Source organism: Camelus dromedarius, chromosome 28 (genome assembly GCF_036321535.1).
Source record: "Camelus dromedarius isolate mCamDro1 chromosome 28, mCamDro1.pat, whole genome shotgun sequence".
NCBI lineage: Eukaryota > Metazoa > Chordata > Mammalia > Artiodactyla > Camelidae > Camelus > Camelus dromedarius.
This window is the reverse complement of record NC_087463.1, coordinates 9,748,665-9,773,379: the sequence shown is the minus strand read 5'-3', so window position 1 is coordinate 9,773,379 and position 24,715 is coordinate 9,748,665. Positions and strand designations below refer to the sequence as shown.

Genomic DNA, 24,715 nt, shown 5'->3' with positions numbered 1-24,715 from the left:
TTAGGAAAGGATAAGATTTGTGGGTGGAGAGTATGGAGGAAGCAGAGAGCAGGCCCAAGACAAATCCTTGATAAATAGCCAGAGTGGTAGAGACTCTGAGCCTGAAAAGAGGCTGACTATGGAAGCAGGAAGGAAAGCAGAAGGAAGGCAAAGGAAGACAGTGCTTTCAGGAGCAGTCAGTGGTGTCAAATCCTGCCAGGGAAAAGTTAAGCAGGATAAAGATCGAAAGTGTTCATTGGATACAATGACCAGAGGAGGCTAATTTCAATGGAGCAGTGGGAGCCCCACAGGTGCATGGCAGTGTGCAGTAAAGGAAAGCAAACTGCTCTTGGAGGAGTTGATTGGGAGTAGAAAAGAAAGAGTGATGACAAGAGGCAGATGTACCATCAAGGAAGAGTTTCTCTTTAATTAATACCGCAGAGATTTGAGCGTGTTTCTGTAACAATTTCAAGCACATGGAAGAATGTACCAGAGTGTGGAAGGTGTGAAATTCCAGGTAGGAGACTTTGTTCCTAGACAACGGGGAGCCATTTGCAAGCAGGAGAATGACATGTTCATTGAGGAAGACTTGCCATGGAGCTGGGTATTGCTGCTGTCAGAGGACATCCTACCCTAAAGAAACTCATCAGGCCTTATAACAAAGAAGATGTTTCCTTTGGGGTTCTAGGTAAGAATGTCAGCCAAATTTTTCACCACCCTTTTGTGGCTGTCTTTTCAGCATTGCTTCAAAGTTATTATCTAACTGTTTTCTTACCAGGACAAACATCTTTGTTAAGGTCTGTTCAGTTTGCAATTGTTCCAACCTTAATATCATTACAATTAGATAGATTTTTAAACTAGCTAGTTTAGCAGTCAGACTACTAACTGATAAAATGTAGCCAAATCTGTAGTTTTCTTTTCTGTCCTAAGATCCTTAAAGCAACTCATCTGCCCCAGTGTATCAACCTACTTCATAAACAACAGAGTAGGAATAAAAGAGAAACCCTATTTAGGTGCAAATTAATGTCCTGTGTGGCTGCGGGAGGGTGGAGGGGATTCTGTTATTTACTGGATTTAAATGAAAGAATCCCAGCCATATATTTAGAGCAAAAGCAAATTTTAAATTTGCTTCATACACAAGATTTAATATAAGACAATAAACTTAGGCCCAAACAGAAAAGTTTGTGAGCATCAATAACTCCTGTCTTGCTCATAAATCACAATATTGATCATATATAAATTAATGCATGAATGTATACATTTGTGCATGGGAACTTATGAAACCTCATTTATTATATGAGAATGAAGTAGAAAGCAATTTTTATATTATGAACACCTAATTAAACCAGTTAGCATTTTAAAAAATCTTAGCTGAATGGCTCTTATTTGCAAGAATCAATTCTTTACATCTCCCCTTTCAAAAGAAAAATGTATGGTGAACTGTCATTCCCACTACAGCTTTTGCTTTGGGTCCTTGGGAAGAGAACTTAAGACCAAGGTGTGAGCATTAAATGACAACTCATGAAAAGGAGAGAAAGGAACTTCTGGGTTTCATTTATAATCCTTCTATGCATTCCTCCCAATGACAAAAAAAACCCTGGGAGTGGTCACCACAATGTTTTATTTTACTTTATTCTTTGATAAGATTTGCTTTGCTAGAAAAATCTATCCTTCAAATAGTGGTTATTGTTTAAATGGAAATATCAGACAGCAAGCATATTTGCGTATTCTATAAGTAATGTCTAGTTAAACAAGCTATTCATTGGTGGAAAAAAAAAAGATTCAGTATTTTTTTATTAAGATGCCATATTTTGTCCTTGGGATAGATCTCCAAAAAGGTGTAGAAATAGTAAATCAGTGAAAATTGTACCTAATTGGGAAGGTAGGGAAGAAAAAGATTACTTGTCAGTAAGTAACAAGATTCCTTCTGAAAACCCAAAATGCATACCCTGGATTAGTGTTCTCAACACTGGCTGAGCTTCAGGACAACTATGTAGTTTTTAAAAAACATGTCAAGGTTCCCACTCCAGATCTACTTAATCCCAATATCCAGAGTTTGCCTTTTCCTGCTCTGCATTTACCATTTTTAAAAGCCCTTCTTAACTTTGATGTACAGCCAGGGTTGAAACCACTGCTCCAAAGGCTAGTGCTACACATGAGTTGTCAGAGAAGCAACACACAGGGTTAATATGAGGATTAGGGAAACAGTGGCATAATAGGATACGTTGGTGTTAGCTAAAATTCTCTATGCCTTTGATTGGAGAGTTGGGGTAAATTGAAGTAGGATTGTGCACATGGCCATAAGGGCAAAAAAAAGAGAAACAGAAAACGTAGTTCAGCCTTCTCTTGGACTACTGTCTTTGTAACATCCTAGACAATTTAGAAAAGTAGGTACTCAAATCCATGCATAAGAAACAAGTTTGAGGCAGCAAGATATAACAAATCCAATACAGAAAGGATCTCAAGTTATAATTCAAAAATCAAAAGGTCTATGGCAACTAGTAGTTACTGCGCAGTTGAAATACAGCTAGTGTGAAGCAAACTGAACTGAGATATCGTAGTGTAAAATACACACCATTTTCAGACTTAGCATGAAAAAATTATAAACATACCAATAATTGTATACCGACTGCATGCTGAAATGATAATATTTTGAATATTATGAACTCAGTGTATTCATTCAAACTGTTTTTAATGGGGACACTAGAAATCTTAAAATTACATTACGGTTGCTCAGATTCTATCTCCATAGGGCAATGCTGGTGATTTAAGCCTAACGTGGGGAGACTGCTTGGCACTAAAGGGGCGAAGGGAAGGGAGAGCTTGAGGAGGGAAGTGATGGTAGTCAGCGCCTAAGGTAAAGGAAAGTAATAGGCCTTGTTTGTAACAAGTCATTTAAAAATAAATCCCTATAAAAGATAGTTACTGTGTGGGATCACCCGGACAATACTGTGGGAAGAACGTCTTGGAGCAGGAAACGATTAATTTCCTTGAAAAGCCCCCAAGAACTTAAGTTCAGCTTTTAAGGCTCCCGATGCAACCCACCGGCCTCGCACTGGAAGCCGGGCCAGCTGGGCGTGGGAAGGGCCCTGCCCGGAGGGAGGAACATTCCGGGGTTGTGCGGGGTTGTGGCCCAGGAGCCACGCGGCTCAGGAAACCACCCCCGCGGCTGGATAGGACACCTCACTGGCCCCTCCTTGGATGACTCTCCCTAGGCCCTTACCCTGAAAGGGGGAAATTTCTCCCACAACGCCCTCCGGGCCCACGCCTACGCTACACTCCAAGGCCGCTCCCACTGTGCGCCAGAAGACCCCACCCAGGTGGGCAAGAGGGACGCCGAGAACCGAAGAAACCCAGGTGTGTGCTTCCACTGCACGCGCCTGCGCTAAAACCCCTACTCCGCCCCCTTGTTTCAGCCTCTGCTACCGCGCCTTAGTCCTCCCTCCTTTTCCCCGCCCCTACCTGTGTACGTCACAAGAAATGACGTGTAAAGCGAACAATCACAGTCCCTCTCCTCATGAGCCAGTAGGGAAAGGGGAGGGAGGGGTGGGGGGCAGAGGACGGAAGGAGCAGGCTTGGGGCCTGGCTCATCCCGGTCACCCAATCAGAGAGCCCTGGGGCGGGGCCCGAGAAGAGGGTGGGGGGTGGGGCTAGGGAAAGGAGTTAGAAGGCTGCGGGGAGGAGAGGGCGGGCTCCCAGAGATTAAAAGCGGCCAATCAGAGCGCGCCGGCTTCTTTCGGAGAGCGGCGTGGGGCGTCGCCGCCGCCGCCGCGCGCGCCGGGGGCTGGTTAAGGCCATGAAACAAAAGAAACCCTGAGAGGGGAGCCGCTGCCACCTCCACCAGCCCGCCCCGCTTTCGTCCCCACCCACCCACCTAGTTACCTATCTCTGCCTTCTTCCCCTGCTCCTCCACCCCGCCCTCTCCGGCCTCCGGGCTGCCCTGGCGCTCCTCGACCCGGGTTGTGAGCCCCGCCGCCTCCCCAGAGGAAAGGTGTTTGTGCGCTGAGCAGGGCCGGGGCCCTGTCCGCCATGGGGCTCGCCGCCCGCCGCGCCTGACCCGGCCGCCGCCGCCGCCGCCATTGACAGCGCGCCGCCGCGATGCCCAGCGGCAGCTCCGCGGCCCTGGCCCTGGCGGCGGCCCCGGCCCCCCTGCCGCAGCCGCCCCCGCCGCCGCCGCTGCCGCCGCCGCCTGCGAGTGGCCCGGAGCTCGAGGGGGACGGGCTCGTGCTAAGGGAGCGCCTGGCCGCGCTAGGCCTCGACGACCCCAGCCCGGCGGAGCCCGGCACCCCGGCGCTGCGGGCCCCGGCGGCTCAGGGCCAGACCCGGCGGGCGGCGGCGCTGTCTCCTGAGGAGCGAGCTCCATCTGGCCGGCCCGGGGTCTCGGAGGCGGCCGAGCTGGAGCTGGAGGAGGACGAGGAGGAGGAGGGGGAGGAAGCGGAGCTGGACGGAGACCTGCTGGAGGAGGAGGAGCTGGAGGAGGCAGAGGAGGAGGACCGGTCGTCTCTGCTGCTGCTGTCGCCGCCCGCGGCCGCTGCTTCCCAGACCCAGCCGATCCCGGGCGGGTCCCTGGGGTCGGTGCTGATACCCGCCGCCGGCTTCGATGCCCGGGAGGCGGCCGCGGCGGCTGCCGCGGCAGGGGTGCTCTACGGAGGGGACGATGCCCAGGGCATGATGGCGGCGATGCTGTCCCACGCCTACGGCCCCGGCGGCTGCGGGGCGGCGGCGGCCGCCCTGAACGGGGAGCAGGCGGCCCTGCTCCGGAGGAAGAGCGTCAACACCACCGAGTGCGTCCCGGTGCCCAGCTCCGAGCACGTCGCGGAGATTGTAGGTCGCCAGGGTGAGTGCGGGTGTGTGGGGAGGGTGTCCAGCTGGGCATGGCCCGGGGCGTGGGTGGGGAGACGAAAGAAACGAGCTTGGGGCAGAAAAAGCGAACCCGGCGAGTCCCCCAAGTCCACCGCCAAGGGGTCTGGGAGGAGCCGAGGGTCGACGAGATGAGAAGATGGGTCACCTTGTGAAAACCCCACGGTGTTCCACTCATTTGCACGATAAAAGGTAATAAGTTTCTCCAGCTACCCAGTCCGGCGGCGTTCACTTTACTCGGTCTGTATTCCTAACACTTGTCTGGCGTGGCACCGAAAAACCTCAGTGAGGTGGTAAAAGGTCGGTGGGTTGTGGATTCGATGTTGTGCACGGAAAGCTTCGAGATTGCAAGTTTGCGCAGCGGACTGCCTTGTAAAAGCGCTGTTTCCCTTACAGTAAGCAGCTTGTTCGGGTGAAGAAATTGACAGAAATGGAGTCTTGTAGAAAGAGCTCATTCGAGAGGGAAGGGGATGTTCAAGTGGTCGTTAACCACCACCCCCTCCGCCCCTCTGCTATTCTGAAACTTAGCTTTTGAAGAGCAGTTTGAAACTCTCTGTTGATCTTACTGTATTCCTTTTGATACATTTTTAACTTTCCAAAAGGCACATTGGCTATCTTTTAGAACACTGCAGGGCACACGATGAAGAAAAACTGGACAGTAAAGTCGTTAAGGAACTTTATGCGTTTATACAGTTTTCAGTAAATTCTCTTCTTCACTTGCCAGCACACCAGTACTGCAGACAGACTCCTCCCACATTGTTCAGACAAAGGACCTATGTCTCAGATTCCAGGAGTAGATTTGTGAAGGTGGGGGAAGGGGATGCCCAGAGTACCTCTGTATCCGACATTTTTAGGGAAGATCCTATGCTCTTTAGTGTAGTTTTCCCCCCCTTTACTAAGGGAGTGAATATTACCTGCAGCTGACTTATTACAATATGATTTAACCTGGTTGATGCCTCTCTCCTTACTGTTAGGTTGAGAATAGTGTTGGGGTCAAATAAAGAGAAATGATGGCGCTGCTGCTTAAATGATCTCATCTTTCCCAAGTGGTCTAAAGTACACATAAATAAGAGGTCTGTCGAAATGGTGGTTTCAAATAACAGAGTTGGCTCATTTCTTACCTCTAGGATTTTAATAAGAAAAAGCCCATCTGAAATCTGGATAAAGGAGGTAGCTTATTTCAGACTGCCTGATGACTGGTACTTAAAGGCAATGTTTACAGCTGGCGCCATTCAATTGAGTTTATTCCTGTAGTTTGGTAAATTTTGCATGCCTTGTTTGGTTTTTGGTTTGATGTAGTTGTTTTGGACCCCCCACCCCCAATGCTGAAGATACTATGCCAGAAGAGAACTGTAACTTTACATAGGTTAAAATTATAATATCTCAAATTACATATCCAGAGTGAGTTAACAGTTCAATTAAGAACATCGAGGAATTGCTACATATCACGCTTGTATTTTGCCAAGCATTGAGTTTATGGCAGCTGGGAACTTGATTCAGACCGGCTTGCTGCCCTTAAGAAGCTAACAGTCTAATAAAGTGTGGAATGGCACTAGTCTGCAGTTAATGACACTATAGAATGTGACAAACAAAACACATATATAAGAACATCAACCCTAGAGGGCCTTGGAGAATGGATAGGATTTCAGCAAATGGAGATGGAAGAAAGGCTGAGGGACAACATGAGGAGAGGTGTGGAGGAATCATCTCTAGGTATGATTGGAAAGTTGTGGGGATTTTTGTTCGTTTGTTTTGATACTTAGGGTCTGATACTTACGTGAGTGATGAAAAGGGGCTGGAAAAGTGTGTTGACGCCATACTAGGATGCCACTTCCTCAGCACAAGTTGCTTCAGTGTGCTTATGGTGATAGGTTAGGATAACAAAGGAAAAGGACACTTGGATGCCAGTTTTACTAAGGGACAAGATACTGAAATCTTTTGTATATTTAGTTTAATACAAACTTTTGTCCTCTATGTTACACCCTTTAAAGCATGATTAAAATGATCCTTCATTATGCAAACTGTTACCTTTATACAAATCCACTATTTAAAAGTAACTGATTCAGTTCAAGCTTTAATTTTTACCAAATTATAGCAATGAAATAGTTTTTCTTTTTAGGACTGTGCTTATTGGTTAATAAGAAAATGTGAATCTATGTCTTAGGACATGAGGACAAATTGCTGACTATTCTTTTTGTGTTTAATATTTTCCCAGTTGTCAGTACTGTTAAAAGCATGTCATCATCCCCTATCTTATCTTAAGAGCAGAAAGTCTTAGCCTTTTCCTGCTCTGAACCATTCAACTACTGGATCATTGACCCCTTTGCTCCCCCCACCCCTCAGCAGCACCATAATAAAACCTGTAAAGTTATATTCCCACTCCTACAGAAAACCAGGCAACATCTAATGTTTGCATCCATTTAGCATGTGATAATTTCCGTTTTCCCTAGGTGAATAAACGGTAAATCATTTAATTTACTTTTTGCTTTGGGTGAACTAAATTTTCCTCCTTAAGATATCCATTCCTGCCATTTTATTCATTACCTGAAGTGATAATTTTCAGTTTGACATCTCTTAGTTGGTTTTGGAAATAATTATGTCACAGATGGAGACATTTGTGACTTCAGCTCTGAAGCAAAGAGTAGGACAAATGAAATTCTGAGTCACAGAGACTAGCAACTCATGTAGATGGCCTCTGGTTCCAGCGTCTTTCAAAAAAAAAAAATTTTTAAACTGCTGCTTTTGATAGTGATGAAAGTTGGCAGAGTGTTGACCTCATATTTATACTCCCCACTAGCAGATGGTTATTTGCAAATGTTAAATTGGCCCCCCTTTTATAAGCTTTGCATCTCATACCGAAACCAACATTACTATAAAATCAAGCCAGGAAATAAAGAGGCTTATTGTGGATTAAAGATGTTTTAGAATATAGACATCTAAAGTAAACCTAACAACAGATTTCAGACCTAACTTTTTTTAAAAATGTAGTACCTGAAAGACCCACTCACAGTGGTTAACAGGTTTAAATCAGCGGACTTTGTTCCAGTTTGTACAGCCATGGATAACCAGTTAGACCAAAAAGTGAATTAAAGTAGAACTCTGTACCTGTTCTTAACTACATTGTAAATAAATATGGAATGTCATAAATTCAGTTGTTTGAAAGACTTATATAACCCAAGGTTTTATATTACTGTTTAAGATTAATGTACATCTGCAACTATTTTCATTAGTGATTTATTTGATGGTATATGTGTGTTCTCTAGCCTCAGAGTCGAGAAAAGCTTTTTCTGGCTTTTTTGGGGGGGGGGGGGGTACACTGTCAAAAAAATTTAAGCTTATACTCTATCTGAATATTTAGGAGTAACACATATGCTTATATACATTATCTGGCATGTAAACAGTTTTTAAAAGATGAGGTAAAAATGGAGATTGGAGTGTTTTGATTTTTCCCCCCCCTGCACTGGATTTTCTTGTACCCTACTTTGGCTATCCCTGAGCTAGACCTTAGAAATTTTTTGTCTTCTTTATTGAGCTATTCTGTCTCCACTGATCCCCAGTGGTTGTGTATATTGTCAGTTTTTAAACAATTAATATGTTACATTGCTTAAGGTTGTTTTAAATATATCCTCGTGAAAACTTTTCCCAGTTGCTGAGAGTGGAACCACTCTTCAGGTTCTAAAAAGCAGCAGCTTGGTCTTGTACATAAATTTTCTGTTTAAGGAGAAATATACATTTCATGAGGATAACTAGTTTGAGATAATGCTAAAACACAGTGTCTTTCTTCTTACGGAGGAGGAGGGATTATTGGCATTCTTTCTGCCAGGTACTATAGCATGTGCTATTTAACGCTGCTAGATGGTTATACCCATTTTACAGATGTAGAAACTAAGGTCCTGATAGGTAATTTACTCAGATAGTGGAACTTGGATTTGGACCAGTTTGTTTGATAGTAAAGTTCTTACTCTGCATTGCTGCCTCAGTACTAAAGTATTTTGCTAGGCTTTAAAATCTAAATAATAGTTTGTATTAGCTCTGGGATTGTTGGGGAAGCATCAGTTATAATTGTTTTGCAAATGAGTGGGGGAATCTACTGCCTTTCCTTCCTACCTTATTAGCTGATGAACTATTTTGATTCACTAGGCAAGAAATGGAAAATGAAGTGGTAATTCAAGGATGTATCTTCTGCCCCCGATAGAAATGCCACCAACCTAAAAATGATCCCAGAGAGTGAAATAATTGAGAACTAATACTATGTTAGAGATTTCCATTGAGAAAATTTTCCAACAATGTCTGTGGGTTGAAATTCTCCGTAGTTCTTACATTTTAAGTTTTCAGGGAAAAGTAGGATTTAGTTATAAGATTGTGCTTAGTGTTTTGTGGATTTGGTTTTGAATGAATTTGATATTTGTACAGAGTGATGAATTTAATGCTTTTGTTTTAAACTGTGTCTTAAACATACTTTAGAATGTATGTTTTAATATAAAAAAATATATATTGAAAACCATCCCAGTTTGCCCTTACCAGTCTCTGCTCAGCTGTGGCATATTGGAAAGAGCCAGCAATCAGAAATTAAAATTCCTAAATTCTGATTACCCGGTGCCAATAACTCACTTTGTGATTACTTTAATCACTTCAACTCCCTAGGCTTCAGATTCCTCTTCTTCAGCTGGGTATAATCATATCTACTGTACCTCTAGGGACTCTGAATTATACACAAGTTGACATATATATGAAACTGTAACTGAGAATCACACACTACTTTTAAGTTAAATCTGAAATTAACTTGAACCACTCTATTTAATCTCATTCACCTTTTCTTGGCTTTAGCCGACAGTTCATATGTTACTGTGTTCTTCTAATGTGAGAACTAGAACCAACCGATGTCTGAATGCCAGGCAGACACGTGGCACTTCTGTCCAGATAGGCTTAAATGATGCTGTGAAAACAAAGAGCCCCAACATCTCAATATTAAAACAAAAAAAAAGGTTTGCTTCTTATTCACAGGGGCTCTGCTCATTTTAGTCACTCAGGGACATAGGCCTGCAAAGCAGCCACCATCTCAAGTGTTGCCTGGTCTTCCCCTGTGAAAGAGGGATGAGGCAGTGGCATAGCACAGACTGGTCTTCAGATGTCAGACTGGAAGTAGTAATCACATCTGCTCGTATTTCATTAATCGGAGCAAGTCATCTGGCCACACCTTTCTTCAAGTGGATGAGAAATTGCATTACAACCATGTGCTCACAGGAGAGAACCAGAATATTCATGAACAGCCATGACTACCACTGTATTTTATAATCTGTGGGATTGTTACAGAAGTTTAAAATGTGATTTATGCCATACAGAATTTGTAATTTAAATTCAAAATGAAAAAAAACAGGTAATATTCATAAGATACTAAATAGAAAGTGTATTTGCAGTTTAAAAATGCCTTTAGGAAACTCCACATAGATTATGGATAATCTGTTTTAAAACCCCATTGATCTTTAGGTGATTCTAACGTGATATGTTTTTTATTAAAATTCATCTTAATCCTTCCCAAAGGGCTTATATACCATAATGCATGTTTACTTTAACTTTTTTCCTGTGCTACCATTAGGTACTATATAGACGTGTATATGGATTAAATCTGATATTTAAGCTTTTAAAATGATATTCTAGTGTCAGTAAGACCAAGCCCAACCCTGTTAAATTGAATGCATAGCCTAATGTTATTTGAATACTTTGTCTTTATTCCGTGACTGATTTTGAGAATTTGAAGTTACATTGCATAGAACCTCTTTTCATGCCAGTGTTTGGGATTTAAGAACAATTCCTGTGGGTGTGGCTTGTTGCCTTTGTCTGTTAAGCAAAAACTGCAGTTGATTGAATGCAGGGAGGCCTGCTTTGACCACAAGTAAAGTTGTCATGAAATAGTAAGACTAGGCCTTAAAATAATACAGAAAATTATTTCATGAACTGCAGAAGTAGTTGAAGATAAGCATAAAGTCTTTTTGTCTTAAACATGATTAGAGGAGAACAGGGAGAGAATAGTTCCAGACAACTTAGAAATCTCCTCAAAAGGTTACCAGCGTAAAGTGTTTGCCCTGTAGGCTGACCTTTCTATACTGTCCCCCTTTCTGTACCACTCTCCCCTCCCCTTTGGCTCATCTTCTGCCTTTCCACTAGTACCTGCAGGAAAGGATACTGAACTTAAGAGTTAGAAAACTTGTTAGAGACCTGGTTTCACCATTTGTTGCCTGTGACAGTGGACAAATCATTTAACCCCACTGAGTCTGTTTCCTCTTGTGGGAAGAAAAAACTTCTTCCATCCACTTGTTCTTCCTGGCCTCCCCCTCACCCCTCATTGGTCAGGACACAGTTTGAGAAGGTGTCATTAGTACAAATTCACTGTACAGTTAAAAGTATAGAGATAATATATATGAGGCAGGGTAAAGTTTATACATTTTTTTTATTGCTAGATTTGTACTCTGAGCAAATGCTAGTTGAAGCCCCAAATTGTCACTTTAGTAACTTTTTATACTAGGGTATATATGCTACTAGTTAATGATATCCTTTTTTTTTTTAATTTACAGTGTCTTAAAATTTATTTAAAATCGGAACTTTTTAAATGTATTTCCTGGTAAAGAGCTAAGCTAGTCTGTAGTCTGGAAAAGAATCATTTACAGATGAATCTGATTCCACTGTATGGTATCTAAACAGGTAATTCTAAGGTTTCGCCTCTAAAAGGCATGAACCTAATTTTAAAATCCCCAGCTAGGAAAATTGTTCTGCCTTTCATCTCTAATTTACACCTTTTTCTGGGTGTCACAGCTTTAGTGAAAGGCCAAATATGAGCCTTTTTTAATTAAGTATTTCGATCCTCTTGTCTAAACTAAGTGAAAAAGGAGGAGGGAGGATTTTAAATATAGTTTGACCTCCATTTTCAAAGATATTAAAGTAAAAAATATGCAAGGACTTCTCCACTTCTAAGAATCAACTAAGAAAATAAGACAGGTTGAGAATATGGTGTATGTAGGGAATGGGGTATTTAAGAGTCATTAATTTATAACTTTGGGCAAAGTGTTGGGTTTTCTTCACGTATAAAATGAGACTGAACTAGATTATCTCTTGTAGCTGTTACATTCTGATTTTTGTCCAGAAAGGGTTCCTAAAATCATGTAAAAGTAAATCAGTTTTCAGATTACCAATTAGATTGACTTCAGCATACCTCCTCCCAGTTTTGTAAAGTAGCTTTTAACATGCTTTTCACAGTCTAAATGTAAGTTTTGTCTTTAGGAGATAAGTAGGATATAAATTCTTTAAATGTTTTTAACTTCCCTATAGAAAATTGATTCATTTGATTTTTTTTTAAGTAATGAACATTAAAATGTGTCAGACAGTATGCCATTCCATTTGATCCATTCCTGTTTCCATCATACAGATAAAGAAACAGATCTGTGGAGACATAAGTAACTTTTTCAGGGTCTCAAGCTAATAGAATTGGAGACTTCAATTCTCAGTAAGTGGTAGAGCAAGCAGAGAAAGCAGCAAGGATATAAAAGACACTACCAACCAGATGTTTTTGAACTAGATGGAAGTGGTGTTTGCACAACACTGAATATACTGAATGCCACTGAATTGTTCATTTTGAAAAATGGTTAATTTCTAGACTGAATTTCACCTCAGTAAGTTATTTAAATAAATAAATAATGAAATGCCCTCCCAAAATAAACTGTTGAGGGCACAAAGATGAATAAACACAGTATTCATAATTAAAAAAAAAAAGAAAATGACAGATCACTATCTGTACATGAACATGTGTAGATACCAAATCTTTGTGGTGCTTGAAGTTTGTGAAAGTCAGTGAGGGCAGAACTGAATCTGTCATTTCTACTTCCTTGATGTCACTTAAAGTATCTGAAACAAAGCAGATACTTGCTGTTTTTACTGAACTGAACTGTTGGATTAGAAACTTGCTATTTTATTATTATTTTAGTTTTCACATTTTGGTAATTGGGGTTTTCTTCTCTTTTGCCTTTATCTCTAACCCTTTAACTGAGGAGCCAGTCAACCTAAGTTGTCTGGATCTTTTGTTTTAAAGGCAGTAAATGTTCATATGAATACTGATAATGAGTAAAACTAAAATCACATAAATGAAGCTGTTTGAAATGTCATAGTAATGCCTAGAGTGAAACACTATTCTTAACAGAAGATTTCAGAGAATTCTGAGTAGAGTTACAAGAAAGACTCTTGAACCCTATAAAGGAAAGCTATTTCTATATTATGCATTTAGGAATCCATTGTATTGCTAATTTATACTGTATTTAAGTGGATTAAGTTGTATGCATAAGTAACACACTCTAGTTGGGAATTAGCTGATACTCATCAGTCTTTGAAGCTATAATACTGAAAAATTGAGTCCTTATAAAATTAAAGGAGTTTTGATTAGTCTGTCTAGCTATTCTAAGTGAAAAGGACCTTATTTATATGTAAAATCATTAAATAATATGACCCCCCCATTAATTTAATACATTATGAAATATACACATGAAATAATGTTTCTCTAACACTTCTAGAGAAAAATGGTATGTAGTGAGAGGAGTATGGAATTGAGACAACTCGTGTTTGAGATCTGACTTTGCAGTTGGTAGATCTCTAAGCTCTCTGTTATTTCAAAGCCAAGCCTACTGGCTCGGTTTATTCATGTGGGGTAGTGGGAGTTAGGTGGCCTAAATAGCTATCCTTTACTGAGCACCTAGTTGAATAACAGGCTTGGTAATAAGTATTCTTAATACATTATTTCATTTAATCATTGCAACAACCAAGTGAGAGGAATATCTGTAATTATAGTTCCTCACCCATAAAGGAGAGGTTTAGTGACCTGTTAGAGCTCACAAAGCTGGTTAGTGATGGTCTGTCCAAAGTCTTGTGTTCTCAACTATTACTCAGCCTACTTTTCTTGGGGAAAAGAAGAATAGATACATGCATGTGAGATATGGTAGTATCTGATTGTCCCTAGTGCTTTTTAGACTTCAGAAAGAAGTGATTTTGTATTTCCTAGAAGAGGGACTTGGTCAAAAAAGAAAAGCATTGGAAAGGACCTTGAGGTTGAATGACCTAACATTAAACCATAAGTGAGCTGGTGGTAGATTAGAGGCCAGTCCTGCAGATAATCAGGTTTTTGCTCCTTAACATTGTTTCTTTTAAACGAAACCTTCTAAGATTAAGTGGTAGCTGTGACAGTAGGAGTCATAGCTCTGTTTGTATTATTCTTGAGTTCTTAGATCCTTTCACACGACAGTCTCATCTTTTCCAAATGGCCACGTTTGTTAGTCAGAAACTGTTATTCAGAAGATGGGGGAGAAGTACTAGGAGAATTTTCCCGTTATTTAAGGGAGATATCTGAGCGGAAATAGAAGAGGAACAAGGCATGTTTAGGAGATGATAAAGTCTGGGAGAAGGATGGATTAGGGGTAGAGGGGGAGACAATTTTAAAATCAAGCCAAGAGTTCTAATTTTCTCACAGGTAAAAAGAACTCAAGGAGTTTCACTCTCTCTCCTCATTTTTATTAAAGTGTGTGTGTGTGTGTGTGTGTGTGAGTGTGTGCGTGCACGCACATGCGCACACTGATTTCTCTCTTAAAACAAAACCACTGGGGGAGAATTTTTGAAGAAGGTATACCCCAGGGATGACCCAAAGTGAAAATATACACAGTTCTGGTTTGTGTTCGTATTTTACCTTTCTCAAGTTGCCTTATACATGTAGCTAATTTATTCAACAAGTGGAAAATACAATGAATTTAATTTCTGGAGAACAGAATCCTCTCAAAAATCAGCAATGCTTCACATAACATTTGGGTCTCCTTTCTTTAGAAAACAAAACAAATTCTTTGCACCTGAAAAATAGTTTGAACTCCCTTGCCTGACACTGAAGACCACCTCCCCATGTAGCCTGCTCCCCTGGCATCCTCCCCTCCAGCCACTTAAAGCTCCCCCTGAACTGAGCCAGGTGTGGTCTCCTGGCTGCCTTCTTGGACTCTTGATTCCTGCTTTGGCACTTGCAGTTCCCTCTGCTCTCCTTCCCACCTGGCACAACCACTTTCTTCAAGCCTAAGTTCAGATGTCTTTGAAACTTCCTTTCATTTACTGTAAACAGTAAAGTCCTGTCCTTTTCTATGCTCCCACTGCTTTGTATGTCTATTTTCATTAAAGCAGTTAACTTAGATCAGTATTGTTTGCATGACTGTTTCCTTTCTAGACTGTGAGCTCCTTGAGAACAGAAATTATAATGGTTGCTGTATTTCAGCTGGAATTAGCACCTGTACCTTTATAGGGAATTTAATACTTGAATGGATAAGTTCAGGTACGAGGCTGGTCTTTTTCTCATACTTGGTGAATGTCCTTGGGCTGGAGAAGGAGTGGTATAGCTGGTCAAAGTCCTTAGGACAAGTGGAGGCCAGCTTTTACTTGTATGTCTCTTACCAAATCACCCACCTCTTGACAGAAACACCCTGCCTTTGTCAACACCCTGGCTTATTTAGTTCTTTTCTACCTATTTTGATTTTTAGCTCTATCCCTCACCTTACTCCAGGGCCTGTGATCCCCAAACTTTTCTTGACCCCCTTCTATGTAGCTACTGCCCTGGGCATTGGGTCACTATTCCTAGGTTAGGGCTTAAAATTTTTGTGAACCAAATACATTCCTTTGTTTAAAAACCAGGGACTTGGTAAAATGAGGAAATAATTGGAGGAAGGGAAAATGGTGGTGTGGTAGGCAGACTAAACCCCCTTCCCCTGAAAATGCCTATACCCTACATCCTGGAAACTGAGTATGTAGGATTATGGACCTTGAGATGGGGAGGTTGAGGTCATCTGGGTGGGCCCGGTGTAATAACAGGAGTCCTTTAAAGCAGAAAAACTTAACTAGCTGAGCAGACATGAGAAGAGGAGCAATTTTTGAAGCATGAGAAGGATTCAGCCTCCACTGCTGGCTCTGAAGATGGAGGGACAGGGTTATAAGCCATGTTGGTGGCCTCTAGAATCTGGAAATGGCCTTCAGTGGACAGTCAGCAAGGAAGCAGGGAGCTCAGTCCTATGATTGTAAGCAACTAAATTCTGCCAGTAACCTGAATGAGCAAGGAAATAGATTCTCCCCTGGAGCTGCCAGAAGGAACAGAGCCCTGCAAACACCTTGATTTTAGCCCTATTGAGCACCATGACAGACTTCTGACCTACAGAACTATAAAATAACAGATTTGTGAGGTTGAAGCTACTGTGTGCGGTAACTTGTTATGGCAGCATTAGAAAACTAAGGCAGATACTAAGGAAAATTAACAGAAAAAAATTTCTGGGTTGAGGCCTCCATTTTCCTTCTAGCTCTCAGCTCCTAGAGGCCACCTGCAGTTCCCTGCCATGCGGGCTCCGAGGGCAGGTCACAGCGTAGAGTGTTTGCTTTCTTCCAGGCTAGCCAGAGTACATCAGACTACTTCTGAGACCAGCTGGGGAAAACTCTTTTAAAGGACTCGTGATTAGGTCACGCCCACCCAGGTAATCTGGATAATTTTCCTATTTTAAGGTGAATTGATTTGGACTGTAATTATATCCATATTGCTGACTGTAATTAATTCTACGTCTGGGTAAGTACATCGTTCCACATGTTTCATGGAATTAGAAGGTGGCCCTAAAGTGGTTTTAAGCTTTTCTGACTGTGGCACCCCACTCCTCCCCTAGCAAAACATTTTACCTTGCAACCAATAGCATATATATTTCACTAAAACATTTGGAACCTATTAAAGTGATATTGGAAACCATGGTTTGAGAAACACTGAAGATAGCATTTCAACTCCTTTTCTTCCTTCCAGCTCCTCTCCCAGCAGCAGACCTCTCCCTCTTAATTGCCAAGGAGCTGCTGGTGGGAGAGGCTCCCTTTACCCTGGAGAAGCAGGACTGAACCTTGACTGTACCAGGGAGTGAGACGACCAGATTTCTGGCTGCTGCTGAAGTGTTATAAGGTGAAACACAGCCCGAGCTACCGTGATAGAGAAAGGGGAAATGGGTTCCTACACAAGGGAAGTAAGTTGGAGACTATTTGGGGAATTTACTTCCAAATCAAAATAAAATTACAACTAGGAAAATCATAAGTGTTATCCTATCTCTCAATCTCCACACAGTCTGATAACACAGCTTGCTATATGTTGTTTTTTATTTGTAGCTGTAAGAAAACAATTGTTAGTCCTTACCTCTTGTACTTAAAAGACAGTTATGATCACTTACCCTGCTGTTCATAAATGTTTTAAAAATGTCAGCCAAAATTTTGACCGATATGTTAAGTGTAATAAAATGTGTCACTTCATAGCAGATTTTTTAAAATCTTCTAATCACTTCTTTGAAAAACTAATGCATTTGTATGGTTCAGAATATATTTAAAAATTTAAATGTACAAGGAAAATTAAGTCTCACTCCTCCCCTGTCCACCTGAGTCAACCAGTTTCATGACTGCACAGTATTTCCTTATATAGCTGTACCAGCCTCACACTGCTAGACAGTAATATAATGCAGAGGTCATTTGCACCTGCACAAGTGTGCGTACAGATGTGGTTCTACCAGTGGGATTGTAGGGACAGACACGTGCAGTTGTAATTTCAGTGGATATTGCACACTGCCCTTGAGCTGTTTATCTCTCAGCAGCTAAATGTGAGGTCCTCTTCCCCATTTTGATATTTGTTTTTGATATTTGACAGTCTTATAGGTGGAAAACACCTCAGTTCACATGAAAATGGGAATTTTCATGTTCAAAGACATTTATATATTTTCTGTGAGCTTTCTTTTACCTGTTTTTTTCTGTTGGGTTTTGGTGTTTTGGTACGTAGTGTATGGGTATGTGTTTAAGAGAATGTGATGTGAGTTGTAAATAATTTTTTTACCTTGTTTTCGGTGACTTTTGCCACGCAGCAATTTTTTTAAAGTGCAGTCTAATTTATCCAGAACCTTTGTGGCTTCTGAGTTTTGTGCTACTCTGAGATTATAAATTTTTCCATGGTTTTTAAAAAATCTTCGCATTTTCAAATGGAAAATAAATCTAAAATACTCTAGAAAACTTCTTACCTCCACCACCTGCAAAATAATAAAGCTAAGTCTTCTGATTTTCTCCTTTAGTTTGTGTCATCAGTTTAGAACTCTGCCTATTTAAGTTGTCCCCAGCTTTATAATGTATATGTATTCCAGAAACCATGTGTTGGTTGTTTGGTATTCATAATATGTATGTTCCTATAGAAATAGTATGATCGAAGAGGTTTCCTATAGTCCGAATCTGAGTTTAGGCTACAGTGTTTTAAGCTGCCTTAGAAAATTTAGGAGCGAGAAGTACTTCTGTCTGGCAGTGGCGTAAAAGGGGTTGGCTTTGCTGTCTTCTGGCTTCCTGTTTCCCTGATCTACAAAACCTAAGCACATGACCCTTTGGGGCAGGGTAGGCCTATCTTATGCCCTTATCTCAGAAGTGGTCCAAGCTCCACCCATGGCGTATTTTCTTTCTTTTAGGAATATTTTCTTAGTTAATAATTCACCTACTAGGCATTAAACAAAAAGTGTTCTAAGTTGCAACTGATGGTTGCTTATAATCTCAGAAGCATTTAGAGAGGTTTCTTAATTTAGCTTTCTAATGTTCATTATAGTAAGGGTGGAGAGGGGCCAACCCTAGACTCTCAGGCTAACTCTCCCTTTGCCCTATTATAATAGAAGTTCCCTGGTGTTTTTCTGCAGGATGTTCAGTATCCTCTTTGTTAGGAATGTGATTCTAGCAGACTGCCTTCTTAAGTTGTAGCCCAGAGTATAAACTCATGTATCCAAATATTGACAGTAAGTCTCCTGAGTGTACAGTAAGAACAGTTGTTCATACCACCTCTTTCAGACCTGAGGTATCTCCATTGGTCACATATTGGTCAATAGAAAGCGACTGCAGTTCTCAGCTTCAGTCAACACCTGTGCTGACTGAGAGAGTTTCCTAGAGATTCAGCCTGTATAAATGATAAGCAGATATGGAAGTTTTACTGTTCTGGTTTTCCAATCCACTTTCTATTGTGGGGCAAAAGCAGATATAGATTTTCCTATACTCAGAAGCTATACTGTCAATTTAATCTTGTAGTTCATTGTAGGTATAAACTTGTAGCAGCACTGTATAATAAAAAAACTTTACTGTTTCACAATAGCATAAATTTGACTCATTGTAGTAATTTCTTGATAGCCCCAAAGCTTCCCCCTCCCCTCAGCCCTTACCTCAGCCAGTTATTTGCTTTCCTGGCAGTTTTGCTTTTAGCTACACACCTCCCCTCTGGTCTTCTCAAATGAATATACCTTCAGATAAGAGTAAACCTGGCTCTAAAAGTGTTTTCATGATAGGTACCTAAGATCCAGAAGGAAGAAAGCTGCCATTTCTTTATAAGTTCTGCAGCTTCTTGGAAGGGGGAACAGGATCTTCATTTGTAGTTCAGATCCCAAAGTTGAATGATAGGTTGAGTAAAGTTCCATTGAATATGCTGTAATTGAAGTTAGCATAATCAACTCCCTTCAACAAGGCTAGATTAGCAGTATGGTGCCAGAATATGAAAGTCCAAGGAAGCTCTGCAAAAAAAGCAAAGCAGTATGTTTTAGAAAGGCCCACTGTTCTTATATAGGAAAACAGTGGTCTTCGTTTCAACAAATGTTATTTGGCCACCCCATGGCATACACTTAAGCCAGCTGCGAAGGGAGAATGCTTAGGAAGGGCACACAGACCAGGCGTCAGGGAGAGGAAGCTTCATAGAGATTGAAACATCTAAACTAAAATCTGAAGGGCTACCAGGAGTTAAGCAGAGCTGGTAGTAAAGGGGCAAGGGCAAAGGAACATTCTGGTCATGGTAGTAAGGGAGCATGGACAGGAGTGAAACATGGTGGGAGCACACTGCAGCATTTAAGAAGTGAGGATGGGGAAAGGAGAGTGGGACAGAGACAAGGCTTAGGGAGAGGCAATCAGGTACTCGGTAAAGAGGGACCTCATGTGTGCCACATTGTTTGGACTTTATCCTTATGGTGAAAGGGAGCCATTAAAACAGTTTATGCGAAGAAGTGATGATGTGATCTGTGCTTTGTTCAGAAAGCATCATCTGCCTACAGTGACTATAGAGGATGGACTGGAGGCAGGAGCCCTGTTTGGTGAGGGTGGAGGGGACTACTGCAGTTACACCGGTTGGAAGTAATGTCTGGGAAGAATTAGTTATTGTACGTTATAGATTTGTTGGGGGCCAATAAAGGTTTAAGAAAGAGAGCTGCCCAGATTGAGACACGTCTTCAGTAGCACCTAGCTTCTTTATTTTGAGGAGCTGGGAATCATATGATATATTCATTAGAAGAAATCTTTTCTGGCAGGCTTCACGATGAGCTCTTTGAAAAGTATAACCCTAGAGTTGTATGCCTTAGTTGTATGTTTGACATTTTAAGTTACCGCTTGAAGCCCTCTAATCTTACACGGTTGGCGCTAGTAATGGGTGATTACTCCAAAAAGTAAACATAGGTGGTTATGCATACGTGTCTTAGATTATTTTATTTAACTTAAATATACTTAGGATTTAGGGCCAAAGCCTTTTATTTGAGAATTGGTCTGCCAGCCAGAGTAGTCCTTCAATAAAACCATATCCAACACCCATATTCTATATAATTTCCGGTTTGTTTATTTTGAATTTAGCAAGAACTTTACAGTGAGTACAGAGTTATTCTATGTTAGTTTGACTGCAGGATTTTACAGTTGTCTCACCCATGGTTCAACTGCATTTTTTTCTTTAAGGTATTCATCTTTATTGGAATTTTAAAAAATCAATTTTCATACAACTTCAGCGTCTTTTTGCATTCATTGGTTTATGTAATAGTTAATTTAGTTAACACATGAGTACAACTAGAATAAACAAATATGGGAATAAACACAATTGATTCTTTGTGTGCTTAAAATCCAACTGATGGAACAAGAGTGAGATGACCTCGCTTTGAGCATTTTGTTGTCATCAATTGAGTTTTACGGGGAAAGAGTAATAATGTTAAGGTAAAATGATAAGTAAGTAAAAGTTGAAGAACTTCTGTCATGTAGTATAGTTGTGAGAAATTTGAAGTTCTTGGACTAACAAAGACTAGATTTTGAAGTCAGACTAGGTTTAACTCTGGCTCTGCCACTTACTAGCTGTGTAAACTTGGACAAGTTATACAATTTTCCTGCGTTTTATTTTCCTTAGTAATAAAAGGAGTGTAATAGTCTAGTTCTTAGGGTTGTTGTGTAGGTTAAATAAGACAGTGGATATTAAGTGTGTCACGTGTACATTAATAGCTTTTCTTTGCCACCAGTGCCCTGCAAGGTGATAAACTATTAGTGTTCTGTACGTCAGACCTAGTCACAGTGTTGCTGGCCTATACAGAGTATTTCGTGCATCATTTGCAACGACTGATAGCAGGAGGGAGAAGACGATAAGCCTGACCTCTGAGTTAAAGACCTCCAGTAGAGGTGTCACCTCTTCCCAAATGAGAGCTCACTGAGAAAGTACACCTCAGGAGCTAGGAGCCTCAGTGGAATGAGGAAAGCTTTATCATTACCTAGCGATAAGTTTTTGTAATGAAGAAAAAAATCTTAAAGCTTAACGTGATGGGGGAGACTGCCCAGAAGCAGACTCTGAGCTTGAAAAGAGCTTCCTGTCACTAGTCTTGATCAATATTGTTGAAGTGGATGTTGAGTCTTATGAAATATGTTTTTTCTAACAGGTTGTAAAATTAAAGCGCTGAGAGCCAAGACGAACACGTATATCAAGACACCTGTTCGTGGTGAAGAGCCCATTTTTGTTGTCACTGGGCGGAAGGAAGATGTTGCCATGGCCAAAAGAGAAATCCTTTCTGCTGCAGAGCACTTCTCCATGATTCGTGCATCTCGAAACAAAAATGGCCCTGCTCTGGGAGGGCTGTCATGCAGTCCTAATCTGCCTGGTCAAACCACCGTTCAAGTCAGGGTCCCCTATCGTGTGGTAGGGTTAGTAGTTGGACCCAAAGGAGCAACTATTAAAAGAATTCAGCAGCAGACCCACACATACATAGTAACTCCAAGCAGAGATAAGGAGCCTGTCTTTGAAGTGACGGGGATGCCCGAGAATGTTGACCGAGCACGAGAAGAAATAGAAATGCATATTGCCATGCGCACGGGAAACTATATCGAGCTCAATGAAGAGAATGATTTCCATTACAACGGTACTGATGTCAGCTTTGAAGGCGGCACTCTCGGCTCTGCGTGGCTCTCCTCCAATCCGGTTCCTCCTAGCCGCGCCAGAATGATATCCAATTACCGAAACGATAGTTCCAGTTCTCTGGGAAGTGGTTCCACAGATTCCTACTTTGGAAGCAATAGGCTGGCTGACTTTAGTCCGACAAGCCCATTTAGCACAGGAAACTTTTGGTTTGGAGACACACTACCTTCTGTGGCCTCAGAAGATCTTGCGGTTGATTCTCCTGCCTTTGACTCTTTACCAACATCTGCTCAAACTATCTGGACTCCGTTTGAACCAGTTAACCCACTCTCTGGCTTTGGGAGTGATCCTCCTGGTAACATGAAGACTCAGCGTAGAGGAAGTCAGCCATCTACTCCTCGTCTGTCTCCTACATTTCCTGAGAGCATTGAACACCCACTTGCTCGGAGGGTTAGGAGCGACCCACCTAGTACAGGCAACCATGTTGGCCTTCCAATATACATCCCTGCTTTTTCTAATGGTACCAATAGTTACTCCTCTTCCAATGGTGGTTCCACCTCTAGCTCACCTCCAGAATCAAGACGGAAGCACGACTGTGTGATCTGCTTTGAGAACGAAGTTATTGCTGCCCTAGTTCCATGTGGCCACAACCTCTTCTGCATGGAATGTGCCAACAAGATATGTGAAAAGAGAACGCCATCATGTCCAGTTTGCCAGACAGCTGTTACTCAGGCAATCCAAATTCACTCTTAACTATATATATATACATACATAAATACTATATCTCTATATGGACTCGTAAAGGCATGGGTATAATGGTACCCCCAGTAAACTTCCTAATGAATTCTTATGACTGTTATCAGGCTTTATTGGGATTAGGCTAAAGTTGTTAGTAAACTTATAAAAGGCTGCTATGGTAACACTAAACCTAAGTGGTCTCTTGTCTATTAGTTTGGTTTGAATTATTAATACTATCCTGTAGACTCAGAGACATAGCTTGTATAAGAATTGCTAAAGCTGACGTTCAACTCGGCTGAGTGAAGATAATCATAGGTGGTGTGAACCTATGAGAAAAGTGTATACGTCTAAGATTTCAAAACGATGAGTCCCAAAGCCTAACCACATTAAGAGTTTATGGAGGGTACTTGGCATTACAGATGATTCAGACACTTCCAGTGCTGCCTTCTTTACACTGCCAGTTTTGACAAAACAGGTTTGTTTGTTTTTTATTTTACAACAACTTATGCCTAATTCTGCAGGATTGCAAGTAACTTTTTAATGCATTGTGATTACTTATTGGTAATAATAGGGCTGATGGCAGTTTACTCCATCACTGGTTATAATTTGGGACACAAACTGCTACATTGACCTTCATCTCGCCCAGTGCTCACGGCTGGTATGATCAGTGGATCAGGAATGCAATTGTGTCGATTGTGAATTCCCACCCATTGCCTCCCTCGGTGAATCTGGAAATGGCCACCTGGGTTTTTTCATTTCAGGAAGGGCTTTGGGATGCACCTATATTGGCTAATAATTGAGGATGCGAACATTCCATTCATTAGTCTGATCAAGCTATTGATTAATTTTTAGACTATAGATCAAAATGTGAAACATTTTATGTTCAATCCATATTTGTCTTGCACATTATAAATATATTTTTATTTTTAGTAATTTAGGGGAGGGGGGAGGGGGAGAGGGATAATGATGCCCTTAGCGTAATTCACAGAAGCAGCTGTGACGACCTCCAATCAGTTTACTTCATTTCAAAGCTATTTCCAATCACAAGGAAAGATTTAAGATACACTTTTACATTTCACCTGTGGATGTCTACAACTTCATCCTCAGTATGTTCCCAAATCTGTGCTGGCATTGAACGGACAAAATGTTATACTGGTGGGTTTTTCTACTAATTATTTTTTGAAGCGTTATTTTCCCAACACAAAAGAGCTTTTTTTCTCAGTATAACAAAATTGAAATCCTATGTGTATTGAATAGTAAATAGACAAATTTTATTTTTTATTTCCACTTGAAGAGTTACATTTCGTATAAAAGTTTACAAATAACGGTTTTTATTTTGATTTTTTCAGTATAAAAAAATTGCCTTGATGGCATATTATGATGTAATGCTAATTGCTTGTAGGATAGTTAAATGTCAGTATTGAAACCTAATCTTTATAGCTGCCATCTTGTAGATACAAACGAATGTTCACCAAGCATGTATTTTGTATTCTGTTGCATCGTACACTGCAACTAATAAGCCAAGGAATCGACATATATTAGGTGCGTGTACTGTTTCTAAAAACCACAAACTAAGAATGATAAATTATCAATATAGTTTAGTATTTGCTAATTTTACTACACTCTTTTGTTATGTATATGTAGGGAAGTGATAGGGATTATAAATTCAATTTGAGTAAAGTTTAAAACCATATATTTTATGATAAAGGGCCTTTAACTTAAGATGGCCAAAGCACTGATATTATATATTTGCTGTAAAGAGAATTATAAGAGTTTTATTTTTCTGATATTAAAAGTTACTTAATAAAGACTTGTTTCCATTAACTTGAATGTATTCTCCTTGGTGTTTTTCATGTAATCATTATTTTAGACTGGAGGACTGCTGTTTGCCAGAACTGAGAATTTCCTCTTACA

General features: G+C 40.9%; 1 protein-coding gene across 1 annotated transcript; it reads left to right on the top strand.

Annotated features, from left to right (window-relative positions):
* Nucleotides 1–4,077: 4,077 nt before the first annotated feature.
* Nucleotides 4,078–24,631, top strand: MEX3C (mex-3 RNA binding family member C). The gene is made up of 2 exons (XM_010996995.3): nt 4,078–4,816; nt 21,591–24,631. The coding sequence occupies exons 1-2, from the start codon at nt 4,078–4,080 to the stop codon at nt 22,814–22,816; spliced, it is 1,965 nt and encodes a 654-aa protein (XP_010995297.3). The 3' UTR covers nt 22,817–24,631.
* Nucleotides 24,632–24,715: the final 84 nt, after the last annotated feature.

Excerpts from the sequence above, each read along its gene's own strand:
- MEX3C (XM_010996995.3), top strand. The coding sequence starts at position 4,078 with ATGCCCAGCGGCAGCTCCGCGGCCCTGGCCCTGGCGGCGGCCCCGGCC. Across the intron at positions 4,817-21,590 it reads GGAGATTGTAGGTCGCCAGG|GTTGTAAAATTAAAGCGCTG; the intron begins GTGAGTGCGGGT and ends TTTTTCTAACAG.